This window comes from Canis lupus, chromosome 1 (genome assembly GCF_048164855.1).
Source record: "Canis lupus baileyi chromosome 1, mCanLup2.hap1, whole genome shotgun sequence".
In the NCBI taxonomy this organism is placed as follows: domain Eukaryota; kingdom Metazoa; phylum Chordata; class Mammalia; order Carnivora; family Canidae; genus Canis; species Canis lupus.
In genome coordinates this window covers 50,487,627-50,501,131 of record NC_132838.1, presented here as the reverse complement: position 1 = coordinate 50,501,131, position 13,505 = coordinate 50,487,627, and the positions used below count along the sequence as shown (strand labels likewise).

The 13,505-nt window shown below is 45.6% G+C and overlaps 1 protein-coding gene and 1 long non-coding RNA gene across 5 annotated transcripts in view; one reads left to right on the top strand and one right to left on the bottom strand.

Moving 5' to 3' along the window:
• MAP3K4 (mitogen-activated protein kinase kinase kinase 4) overlaps positions 1-3,485 on the bottom strand; it is a 110,870-nt gene extending 107,385 nt beyond the window's left edge. For 3 of the 4 annotated variants that reach the window (XM_072829956.1, XM_072829972.1, XM_072829966.1), the window contains exon 1: positions 3,190-3,485. In XM_072829956.1, coding sequence (XP_072686057.1) covers positions 3,190-3,344 — 155 coding nt within the window. In that variant the 5' untranslated portion in view covers positions 3,345-3,485. The remainder of the gene's footprint in view (positions 1-3,189) is intronic. The other variant, XM_072829980.1, reaches the window with a different exon arrangement.
• Positions 3,486-3,841: 356 nt separating this feature from the next.
• LOC140635409 (uncharacterized) lies at positions 3,842-11,280 on the top strand. Its single transcript, XR_012032739.1, has 3 exons — positions 3,842-4,626; positions 7,695-7,919; positions 8,567-11,280. It is a non-coding gene; the product is annotated as an uncharacterized lncRNA (long non-coding RNA).
• The last annotated feature ends 2,225 nt before the right edge of the window (positions 11,281-13,505 follow it).

The following is a 13,505-nucleotide window of genomic DNA, read 5'->3' as shown; positions in this document are numbered from 1 at the left end:
GTCACTGCTTCTGTGCCCCCACGCCGCCCCCGCTAATGGGATCTAATGTTGTCATGGTCTCAGGCCACACCCAGCACTGATGCTGCCCAGGCAGTCTGCAGCTGCACCATAAGGTGGATTTCGCTAGGTAGAATAGGTGACATCCAATGACAAGACTGAAATATGTTGGCTCAAAGGAGACATTCAAGTTGAGAGAGAGATCAAATCGCCCAGGAATGACAGGATATTCAAGTACTTTTACTAGTGAAGCCCATTTTTTTTTTTCAAATGAACTTAAAAGAACCATCTTCTTAAATAATTAGTAAATCAAAGTACCTTGATTTTTTAAAAAAAAGGTATTTTTAAGCTAAAGTAACATGTATTTTTCAAAGTCAGTAAGTGAGAACAATGAGGCTATTTTAATATAAACATTTTAAATGAAAAGTTACAGATAAGAGCAGTCTTTTATCAGCCTTAACATCCAAGTTCTGTTGTTTTTTTTTTAAGTACAGATTCAAGAAATCACAGAAGTAAATTGTTCCAAATTATTTTTAATAGCTCTCCTTGTAATCTCAGGATCCTCCTACAAATGACCCAGAAGCTTGTAAAAGAAATTATAAGAAATGTTTACTTCTAAGTTATATCACTAATAACTGCTACCCTTACAATTCTTTATCATAAATAAGGACAAGAAGTAGCCACGACGGACAATCAGAAGTAAAACTACAATAGAGTACTACCACCTCTCAACCTGTTTTGTGTTCCTCGGTGATTGCCTAACTCTCACGTCAGCATGCACCAAACAGATGTGCTGGGCTGGCACCTGCCACAGTGATGCACTGGCCAACATGTGTAGGCCTGCATCCTACAAAAGACCTGTGCCTTAGAGCAGCCTTCCTAATCAATGACACGTTAATATACAGTACGTGAACAAAGACGGCAGAAGGAGTTTTATTCCGTCTGTCCCAAAACCAGTTAATCTGGTAGCATAAATCACACTTTTGGTCTCCGGTGTTAAAATGCGGCATCTATCATTTTGAACGTGCATACTGAGCTTCTTTAAAATAGTTACAAACACAAATAAGAGAAATTCAAATAAACAGTCGCAGAACCCCTAGAGCAGCATCTTTTACTGATGATCCACAGGAAGTTTGTCAGAGGTCGGCTCTGTGTATGGAAGAGGTGGTGGTGATAATGAGAGTGAGTATAAAAGACAAAATCACAGCTTGGCCAAGTAATCTGTTTTACAGATTTGCTATTGTAAAATTAACTATAATGTTGCTAAGAAAAATATTTCTAAGATCTTCTTGTTCTGTACACTGCTGTTCACTTAAAGTTGGATGAAGCCCATTTATCCTGACCTATTTTTATTATAACAAAGAAAGGCAACCTGACTTGGAAAAAAAAAAAAAAAAAACACCAAGGTTTCTTTTTATCCTTGGGGAAAGTGATTGTTCAGCACATTTCCACTCCACTCCACCCTTCTTACTTTCACCTAAGAAGGTTCATGTCTACTTATTTCCAAAGTACCGTTACACTGATTTATAACCTCTGATCTGTCCGTTTGGGTAATAAAATCACGCCTCTTCTTCAAGGTGTTTACGGGTGTGCAGCCGGACTTGTGTTCAACTAGCTGTGAAAGCTTAGACAAAACACAGCAGAACCTTTGTGCCTCAGTTTACTCATTCGTAAAACAGAGATAACAGGACCTATCTCACGGGGTGGCTGTAAAAATTAAGGAAGCAAAGCAAATGGCACATTTTAAGCAGTCAATAAGTGTCCTTCTTATTCTTCTTAAAAACTTAAGTCAAAACGCTCAAAGATAATCTACTAAGGGATGTTGTATACAATAAGGTATTCTGGCAACACGTCTAAAAACGTTAGACGGATTTCGCAAGGAACAAAACGTGTTCTCTTTACACCCTGCAATATGATTTAGAGAAGCTGTTCCTTAAAAGTCCACAGAAGTATCTCAGAATTCTAGGAAAACGAAGAACGAAGTTTTTTCCGCAGCTTATAAAAATAAAATGTTTGAACTGACTGGGTCGACAAGCAAGAATACGGTTTCTGTGTTCGGGGCTAACCAAATTTAAACTTTTTTTTTTTTTTTTTAAGCAGGAAAAATAAAGAGGACGCTTCTTTTTGCCGTATTCCTGGAAGTACAGAGCAAGACAGGAAGATTCAAGAGGAACTCTGCAAGTATTTCCATTATAAGGGACAGGGGGCAGCAGTTTGCAAGTTTAACTCTGGGATGCGAAGGACGGGCTAAGAGGACAGTGGAACAGAACAAACGTAAGCACATGAGAAGAGGTAAATCCTTGGGTATGGGGAGTCTGACTTCCCAATCAGAAAGAAAGAAAGAAAAGAAAAGAAAGAAAAGAAAGAAAGAAAAGAAAGAAAGAAAGAAAGAAAGAAAAGAAAGAAAGAAAGAAAGAAAGAAAGAAAGAAAGAAAGAAAGAAAGAAAGAAAGAAAGAAAGAAAGAAGGAAGGAAGGAAAAAAAAAAAAAACCGACATAAAATTCATGAGCAAGAGTGTCTCAGGAACGGAATGCAACAAATGCTCTGGGGACCGAAGTTCCATCTTAGGAGCTTCAGGCGGTTGCAAAGTTTCAGAGCAAGCAGCCCTGCACTTTGTGTGCGGGCACGTGCGGGCGACGCTGTGCAGCTCGCACGCCGCCAGCCGAGGCGGTAAGGGGCCCGCGGGGAGAAGCCGGCCCGGCCGCCCGCACAGACCCAGCGCAGTTCCCACCGGAGAGACGGGAGGCGAGGCGAGGCGAGGCGAGGCGAAGCGGAGGGCGGGGGGGCGGGGGTTGCAGAAGGAGGGCAGCGGGCCGCAGGGCCACAGGCTGCGCGCGTCGGCTCCGCAGGCGTCCGCTCGGGTGCTCGCACGCGGGGCGGCGCGGAGGGCGCGCTTCCCTCCGGCCACGCTGCACGCGGTTTCGGCGCGGCCCCCGCCCGCAGGTCGCCGAGGAGGTCGCGGAGGAGGTCGCGGAGGAGGTCGCGGGCCGGCCGCGGTGCCCCGGGTCCCGGAGCTGCACCCCGCCCCGCCCCGCCCCTGCGCTCCCCTCCGTGGCCCGGCCCGGCACCGGGACGCAGCCCTCGCCACCTGGCGGGAAGCGCGGGCCCCCACGCCCCCTCGGCCTCCCGACCCAGTTCCGGCCGGCGCGCCACCCGCTCCTCGCGCCGGGCCGCCGCCGCAGCCCCACTCACCTCGCCGCCCGGCAGCGCTCGGGCTCGGGCTCGGGCTCGGGCTCGGGCTCGGGTCCCGGCGGCGGCGGCGGCGGCTCCTCCATGGCGGCGGCGGCGGGCGTGACGGCGAAGGCGGGCGGGGGGACCAGCTCGGCGGCGGCGGCGGCTTCTCTCATCCGTGCACGGGGCCTCGCATGGCCGCGGCGGGCGGCAAGCTGCAGCCTGGCGCGGGGCACCGGAGCCCCGGAGTGCGGGAGTGACTCGGCTCCGCCTCCGCCTCTAGCCCGCCGCAGGAGCCGCTCGCGCCGCGGCCATCTTGGAAACGGCGACCGGCCAGCGCCGGGCTACGGCGGGCGGCGAGGGACAAGCCTCGGAGGGCGGCGGCGGGCGCGGCGGCGGCGGCGGCGGCGGCGGCGGCGGGCGGGGAGCCCGCGAAGGGAGGAGCGCGGGGAAGGGCCCCGGGGGCCGGCGGCGTGGGCGAGCGAGGGGGCGGCCCGGGACGCACGTCGGGGCCCCTCGCCCCGGGGTCGCGCCCCGCCGCGCTCGGCTGGTTTCGCTGGGGGCGGGGGGCGGGGGGAGCTGTGCGCGCGGTGCTCCGGGCGGCGGGCGGCGGCTGCAGCAGGCTCCGCAGTAGGCGCTCGCTCCCCGCTCCCCGCTCCCCGCTCCCCGCTCCCCGCGCGGGCCTGCCGGGGGCCCTGGGCACCCACCCGCGAGCCTCGGGTCTCGGGTCCCGAAGAGAAACCGAGTCTCGGGAGACACAGGACCCCGAGGCTACCCTCCTCCTCCAGCGGGCGGGAGCGAACGCGGATCTAACCTGACTCGGTTCCACTCGGTGCTTTTGCATTTGCAGGAGCCCGGGCGGCAGTGCCGGCTGCCCCCGTACGGGAGGCAGGAGTTCTAGAGAGCGTGTCGGACCTCGAGCAACCCTGTTGCAACTCCAGGGCATCCTGGGCCCTTACAGGGGACGCCGGGCTTCACGGCTGCAAGTTGCCCGTCTTTACAGAATTGCCCACCGAGTGCAGAGTTAATTCAAAAGTAGCATCGTTTAAAGTTAAGCATATCTCCGTTCATTCACATGTGCTGGTTTTTAAAAACTTAATTCGGTGGAGCTTGAATCTGTAAAAATGCACGTTTTGAGTAAATGTTGGGAAGAAAACCGGTCCAGGCAGAAAACGCTATAAACAGGGCTATATTTAGAGGCCAGTTGTGAAATTAGCTATATTGCCCTCAGAGTACCTTGCAGAAACTTCTGCTTCCATCTATTTTATCAGGGTCGTCTGTATTGACATTCATTTTATTTATTCAACAGCATTCCTTCAACAGACACTTAGCAAATGCATATATGTGCCAGGATACTGTACTAGGTGCTGAGGCTATAGCAGTGAGCAGAACAGACTAAATCTTTTCCTGGCAGAGCCAACATCCTAGGTAAGAAGAACAGAAAGAGAAGAAAAACAAGTAAGTGAACATATAGCGTATCAGCCAGTGATAACTGCCTTGCAGATCTCAGCTGGGAAAGGAGTTGGAGGGGGAAATCATGTTTTACCAAGGTTGATCAAGGTGATTAAATGATTTGGTTATACAACCAATCTTATTTACTGAATTTCAGATTTTCTTTCAAAATAATTGTATGACCAAGTCAGTTAACTTTATCCTCATTAATTCATATCTAAGCATTTTAATATTGTGGATAAGTCATAGTTCACAAATAATTCCTGAGGACCATCTAAGCCTGGGGCCTATCTTCAGGCCCTCCAAACTTGGACATCTATATTTGATACATAGACCAACATTTGAGAGATGTGTGGTTTGCTGTTTTAATTTCCCCTTGAGGATGCTACTTGAGCATGAGCTAAACGAATTTACACTTGATTGGTCACAGAAGGCATCATGTGTAGAAACCTTAGTAAATAGACTTGTACTGAATATTCAATTTAAGTGCAGTGAAGTTTTCCTTCACTTAAGGGAATTTGGTGATAGGCATCCACATTTTTTTATTACTGTGTTCTCCTCCCTATTCTGTGCCACTTCATGTCAGCGATTCACTATTCCAGATTCCCAGGTACGAGTTGATTTCCTTCCTACTCACACCCACCTCAAACCTGCACCTGCCCATGTCCTCTGACTTGGTGGTGAACTACAGCACCCCTGCTCCATCAGAGTTCTGAATGGCCACGCCCTCAGCCCCCTGACTAGTGGGTCCCCAATCCTGGCAAACTCTACCTCCCCTGTGGAATCCACACACTTGTCTCCATCCACTAGCTCAGACCACCATCCTGTCTCACCTAGATCCCTGTGAGTCTCCAGGCCTCCCCGCCCCTGCTCCTGCACGCACCTCCCAATCCAGTCTGTCCTCACCGTGCAGTCACACTAATCTTTCCAGATCTCAATGCAAACATGTCACCCTCTTACCTAATTCACCGCTGTCAGAATGAAGTCCATAAAGAACCTTTCTGGGTTCTTCAAAATTCCATCGTCTGTACCGTGACTAGGATTGTACCCAAGCAATTCCTATGTTGTCATACCACCCTTTCCACCTGGCCCGTTCTCTTCCAGGGCAGGAGTGAGAGCTGCACACTCTGGCAGGCTTAGAATTGGCATCCATTCAAATGATAATTAAAAAATATTTGTTCAAGAGGGATCTATATCACTTACTAATTCACTGTTGTGTGAAGAAAGCTGAACAAAGTATTTCCCAGCTTTCTGTAATTCTGGTTCTCTTAATTCTCCTTTATAATTTTCTGGGCCAGAACCCTTCTTGGAAGGCATATTACAAGTATTAAATGTTATGTAATGAGATGCATCCCTCACCTGTAAACAGCACTATGCCATATTATTCTTCCATGTTGGTATTCCAAGCCAGTGTGACAACTGATTTTAGTGGAGCCACCATATACACAGGTACACCCAAGACACAAAAATACTCCACAAATATAAATCAGGGACTGACTTTTTGTTATTTTAATTTCCACCTAAGGGTACTCTCTATTTTAGCAGGAACCAAACAAATTAACATGTAAGGCATCATGTAAGGCATCTTGTATAGAAACCTAACGCAACTGGTGCTAAATATTCAATATAAGTGCAGGGATGGCTTACCTCAACCCAGGCCCCCACAACACCCACCCCTTCCAGCCCTCAGATTCCTTTTCTGCCTTCTCCGCTAGAGTGTGTGCTCCTTCACCATAGGATCCTTCTTCTCTTATCCACCTTTCTGTCTCCTAACCACTAAGTGGACAGTGCTGGAAGGAGGTTTCGTCTGGCTGTATCTGGTGCCCAGCACAGTGTTCAACACATACCAAACTAGCAAATACTGTTGCATTCAGGATGCAGGTGTTTTTATTTTGAACGTTAATAAACTACTATTACAATTAGATTTTGTCTCTAAAGTTATCACTGTTGTCACATGACAGATCTCCTTGCCTTTAATCACATTCTCAAAAACAATGACAACACCAGCTACAGAGGAATGCCTCTCACTTTCTGTCCTCAAGACTGACTTCACACGGCCCTTATTAAATTTTCTTACTTTAAAATGAGTTACGGGGCACCTGGGTGGCTCAGTGGTTGAGTGTCTGCCTTTGGCTCAGGTCGTGATCCCCAAGGGAAGCCTACTTCTCCCTCTGCCTATATCTCTGCCTCTCTCTCTGTTGTCTTTTATGAATAAATAAATAAAATAATTAAATAAATAAATAAAAATAAAATGAGTAACAAAAACGAGTTGAAAGATTTTTTTGTGGGTTTTGTTTTTGTTGTATTCATGAGAGAGGGAGGCAGAGACAAAGGCAAAGGGAGAAGCAGGCTCCATGCAGGGAGCCCGAAATGGGACTCCATCCCGGGTCTCCAGGATCAGGCCCTGGGCTGAAGGCGGCGCTAAACCGCTGAGCCACCCAGGCTGCCCATGAGTTGAAAGTTTTAATAAGGATCCAGTTTAGGTTGAACTACACAACACTCTTAACTTTGCTTACCACAAGTTTCAGGCCAATTTGATACATATTACTACCATTATGAAGACTCAAACTAATATATATATATTTTTTCAGTATAAGTACAGTGATGGTCTGCTCCAACTGCCATGTTTATTTATTTACTTAGTTATTTATTATTTATTTATTTAGAGGTTTTTCTATATATGATATATATTTAATATATAACATGTACTAAATATATATATTTAGAGTTTTTGGTTTTGTTTTTTATAACAGAAATGACAAAGACATTCAATGTAAAGGAGATCACTATGGTACCTCAGTATCTGAAAAACCACCCTTTTAATACCTTAGCATCTTATCAGGGCTAGTATATTAGCAGAAAGTCAAGATCACAGGTTTTGTTGCAAGCTGTTTCAAAAAGCTGTTGCAAGCTGAATTTTAATGCCAAGCCATGCTATAAATAGAGCCATGTCTCTGTTATAAAAAACAAAAAACAGATTTTGAGGCTGTACCCTTTCTTAATTATTCCGAGCATGGGGCTACACTTAGCTAAGTTCCTCTGTTCCCTGTGGTATTCATGAGCTTTCTACCTAGATTCCTGTGCAAAGCTCGGACAGACATCCCCAGCCAGTCCCTCTCCTGCCATTGGCTCCTTGGCAGCTCCGCCCAGCTCTGCAGAGGCAGAAAGACAGGAGCTCGGACAACCCCAATATGCTCATGACCAGAGAGGGTCGACTCATTTTCACTCCAGCACATACCAAGAAAGTCCAGCTCAAGATACAGCAGTAAAAACTTAACTCCTGTGGAAGAAAACCTAAAGTGAGCATTACACACAAAGATATTTTTTCCATAATAATAATAAAATGACATCTATTTCTACCCACTAGTAAAACACAAAAAATTTTGGATACAAAAGATAATTAGTTACTATACTTTTTAAATGGTCCTTGTAACATTGAAGCTTTGCGCTTTTCTGGTAGATAGTGAGAAGTCAGGTAAAATCACCCCTGATGAGCGATTAGTCTGTTTTTGTGATTTCTCCATCAGGACACAAATCATCCCTTATTTCAGATATTCTCCCCTACACAAACAAAAGGTCTAAAATGAGTCCCCAAGGGCTCTGAATCACTAAAGGATAAAAAGTCACTCTCTTTTTCAATGGTTACAAGACTCATGGGGGGAAGGCATTGTCCTCCAACATGTGAAAAGTTAGACCAGAGAAGAGGATGGGTGCTCCAGAGATCCACAGCATGAAGAGAATGCATTTCCTTCTGGAAGTGTAGACAGCAAAAGTCAGGAGAGCCCACACTTCATCACTGCTCTGACTTTTCCATTCGCTTCTCCAGGGTCCTGTAAGCCGTTAAATCCTTGACAGAGCCCTTCTTGCTAGCCAAAAATGTCTCTCATTGCCCCACTAACACAGCTATAGAACTTGCCTGATCCTCTCCCTTTCGTTCCTCTTTCAGATGTCCAGGTGCAAGCTTTAAGAACTATGAAACCACAAGCTACAGTTCCTAAATGATTCTCTGATCCCTCCAATCCATAAGCATGTACTTCACACATGACATGGAACCAGGCACACAGAAAGGATGACTGGACTAGCAAAGAGCTCCACCAGAGGCTTCTGTTCTTCACTCTCTCCTGCCAAAGCCACTCATTCCAAATGCAGTTCAAGGTTCTCCCAAACCACTCAAAAGACTTTTCTGAGCCCCACCACCAGTCTGTCCTAACATGACAATTGGGTGCTGCCTGCAATGTCCCTGTAACATCTTGAGTGAACCCCTATTTTAGCACTGTCTGCCTCCCTAACTGTGTCCATATATTTGGTTGATTACATGTATCTTTCCTCACCTATGACCTTCTAGAGAGAGCAGGCATTATTTCTTACTATCACTGTCTCTTCAGTGCCTAGAATAACATACTGCATATAGTACATGTTCAGTAAAATGTCTATTCAAAAAAAAGGAGCAGGAAAGAGAATGAATATACGGACAGATGGACAGATGGATAGATGGATGGATCTATTTGGGGAAATAAGCCTAAGATAAAAATTACTGAGGTACACAATGACCCTAAGAAGCATCATAAGGCAGATTTTTAAAAAATGTAATAGATGTTCTAAAGGGTCAGAGACAAAGTGGACACAAGTAAGGAAGAAAAGTTATATAAAAAAATAGACATTCAGTATGGGGGTAAAAGCAATGTTAATTCATATTATGTGAAGATTTAAGTCACAAAAAATTAGAACAGAAATAACCTGGATTCTTATACTGACGATGAAGAATTTTAATGACCCCTTTGGTTGTCTGGCACTTCCTTTATTCCAGTTGAAGAAAAAGAACAGTAGTCATTGATAAATACTAAAATAGAATTTAAGACACTAATTTTTTTTTAATTTTTATTTATTTATGATAGTCACACAGAGAGAGAGAGAGAGAGGCAGAGACATAGGCCAGAGGGAGAAGCAGGCTCCATGCACCAGGAGCCCGACGTGGGATTCGATCCTGGGTCTCCAGGATCGCGCCCTGGGCCAAAGGCAGGCCCTAAACTGCTGCGCCACCCAGGGATCCCCTAAGACACTAATTTTTATTGAAATATGATTCTGATGTACATCGAAAATATTTAGAGCCAATGGACTTATAAACAAGGCCAGAAAGAAGTTTCAAAAAGTCAAAGGCCTATCCTTCTGAAGTTAACATTTTCAGAGTAGTTTTGCAATAACATGAACTCTTTGAATTAAAAACATTCTTCAGGGGCACCTGGATGGGTGGCTCAGTCAGTTAAGTATCCAACTCTTGATTTCAGCTCAGGTCATGCTCTCACAGTCATGGGATCAAGCCCCATGTTGTTGGGCTCCATGCTGGGTGTACAGCTTCCTTAAGAGTCTCTCTCTCCCTTTCCCTCTGCTCCACCCCTTTGTCCCTTTCTCAAAAAAAAAAAAAAAAAAAAATTCAAAGCCATTTAATATAACCAACTTCTCAGAGCAAGATTTTTCTCTTCACTAATCACAGAAGTATCCAAGTCTTGAATTTCCTGGTTTCATAAGACAGTCATTTCTTGACAACTCTTAATCTTTGGAAATCAATGTTTGTAATAATTCCAAACTTGCCTTCTTAACATGTCTTCCCAATGTTCCCAGATAACACAAAATAAATGTTCAACATTTGAGAAGAGCTATTTTGTGGTTCTCCCCAAAAATGGCAACCAAAAAAAAAAAAAATCCCTAAAAACTTTTTTCCAAATTAATCATCCTCTCCCTTCCACCTCAGACTTGGGTAGTATAGGCTAGAAATGATTCCACACTAGAAGATTTTTCTTACAATGGTTTACTTGACAATTCAGGTTTGATTAGCATAGTTTTGGTTAAACTAATCATAGAATTTGAACTCATGACTTCAGAACATTTTTACTTCACGTACATTACAAAGAATAATCAAAGGATGTTTAAGAAAAGAATGCATAATGGTTAATTCTCCTATTTAAACAAAGGACATTTGTCCATAATGTGTTCACAGCAACCAGGATCATTCACCAGTATAAAAGGAAGGTAAACCAAAAGGAAGATTTTTGTTATTTAGACCACCACTTTTCAAAATTTAAAGTATATATCCATCACTAGGAGAGTTTGTTAAACTGCTGGTTCCCAAATCAGTAGGTTTAGAGTGGAACCAGAGGGTCTGCATTTTTAACAAGCTGCCAAGTGCTATGGATGCTGCCCAAAGATGGACCATACTTCGAATTGCAAGGATATAGAATTCTGCTTGGATAAATCAGAGAACTATGCTTAAAGGAAATGACCAAAAGAAAAGATGGAGATGTTAATTTCAAGGAAAGATAACTAAGCCCCCCTGGTCAGGTGCAATCAGTAAATATGTCATGATCCTGGGATCCTGAGTTGAACTGTGTCTCTCAAAAAGATATGTCAAAGTCCTAACCCCTGATACATGTGAATATGACCTTATTTGGAAATGGGATTTAGCAGATGCATTTAAGATGTAAATTAAGAGGAAATCATACCAGGGACACCTGGGTGACTCAGCGGTTGAGCATCTGCCTTTGACTCAGTTCATGATCCCAGGATCCTGAGATCAAGTTCCACACCGGGTTCCCTGCGTGGAGCCTGCTTCTCCCTCTGCCTATGTCTCTGCCTCTCTGTGTGTGTCTCTCATGAATAAATGAATAAAATCTTAAAAAAAAAAAAAAGAAGTCATACCAGAATACAGTTGGCCCTTAATTCAATGTGAGTGGCATCCTTGTAAGAGTAGAATAGACGTAGAGGTAGATAGGCACACAGGGAGAAGGCAATATGGCAGGGGAAACAGAGATTGGAGTGACATATCTACAAGCCAGTGATTGCTAGCAAATACCAGAAGCTAGGAAGGGGTAGAGAAGGCTCCCTCCCCAAGAGGGAGTATGGCCCTCAGACACCTTGATTTTGGACTTCGGCCCGCAGAACTGTGACAGCATAAACATCTATTACTTAAACACCCAGAATCATGTTGACCACATATCTGAGTACTGCAGCCCAGTAAAGTTGACATCGTGTTGGGATATTAACCATCACTTAGGGATTTCATCAAATCTAGTGCTAAGAGAGGGTTAAAAAAAGAAGGTAACAGGGGAGGGGAGGTAGGGGCACATTTTAGGATCCTCCAAGCAGGATCCTTATACCACCAGCATTGGAACCTCCACAGAGAAATGCAAATCACTGGGCCCCATCCAGGTATCAGTGAATCAGAACCTATGGGGTAGGACCCGGGCATCTATCTATATTTTCAACAAATCCCCCTGGTGCCACAAAGCGAGTTTAAGACATCGTGTTGACCAACCAATGGCAGACCTAGACCGCCCAAGGCATCCATCTGTCTGGCCATGTGTCTGCCATAAAGCACTACCTACAGGCCTCTCTGGAAGCAGGCTACTGAGCAACAACATGGGGCCAAGGGGTTGCACTTGAGTAGAGCCTTGAGACCAATGGGATGCCACAAGTAGAAAGGGTGGAGGGTGCTGAGAGGGAAGGACAGGGAGCCAAAGTGAGTACAGGTTGGGGTACAGACACCGTCCAGATGACATGGTGGTAAGAGTGTGCCCCTGGTGGGGATTAGAAAGTCAAGGACTTCAAATGTCAGTCTGCACTTTGCATGCAAACCACGGCAGCCAGTGCTGAAATGACTCTTCTCAGTTGAGAGTTTCAATTTTAGAATCTTCGTACAAGACAAAGTATCACAATACGAGGACAGATGAAGACACATTTCCAAGTGGCCATGGTTCCCTAGCAGCAGCAGAATGATGATGTCTGCCTGGCCTGCGGCCCGCACTGTGTCAGGAGAGGGTTGCAGGCCTTGTCCGCGTCTGCAACGCTGAGAACAGAAGGCTGGAGGCTGTAAATCTCCCTCTTGGTTGGCAGTCTCTGCTGTGATTCATTCAACCCAGATCCCCAGTCAGAGCACTCCCAGGTCCCAGTCGGCTGGGTGCTGGGGAACCGGTGAAAGCAGAACCCAAGTGTGAGCTTGGACACGTCAGAGGATTTCAGGCCAAATGTCCTCCTGTCCCCTGCTGCCTGCCAGGTCGTGACGCCTCTGTTATTATTAGGTCATCACTGTGGCGTGTTTACGAACTGGCCCAACACCTCAGCCAGATGTGTGGGAGAGTGTTCTGGTTACTCTATCTGCCTGCTGGGTTTGCTCCCAATTTCTCTTTGGAAAACACTGAACTGACGTGCTTAGCAATATGAGATCAAAGCAGCTAGCTCAAGTGAAAACCTAGGAATAAGGCATGAGAGTGAAGATGACCCTTGTCCTCCGAATACCAGCTTCCTCAGATCCTTGGTCCCCTTTCCCGTCTGTCCTCTGTTCCCTGAGTCCAGCAGTGTAGGTGGAGAGGGAGTCTCATCACCTCCCTACTCTCTGCTTCACTGGACAGCATGTACACATCTCCACACGCTCCCATGCCACCCCTACTACTCGGTGTCCAGAATCTACTGTCCACAGCTCTCAGGCTTCCAGATTCAGTGATGTCATCTCCTAATTATTATAATTAAAAAAAAAAAAAGAACTCTTCAGGGGCGCCTGGGTGGCTCAGTGGTTGAGCGTCTGCCTTTGGCTCAGGTTGTGATCCCAGGATCCTGGGATCAAGCTACCCATAGGGAGCCTGCTTCTCTCTCTTCCTGTGTCTCTGCTTCTCTCTCTGTCTCTCATGAATAAATAAATAAAATCTTTTGAAAAATTAAAAATTTAAAAAAACCTTTCTAGCCAGTTTATCTAGGACATGCCTTGCAAATCAGTCTCCCAGAAGTGGCTCTTAGGCACTCGAGATTGGGATAAAAGTTGTTTAAAAAAAAAAAAAAAACGCTCATGTGGAGTTTTAGAAAGAACATTGTCAACATAAGAGCATAAAACAAATAAT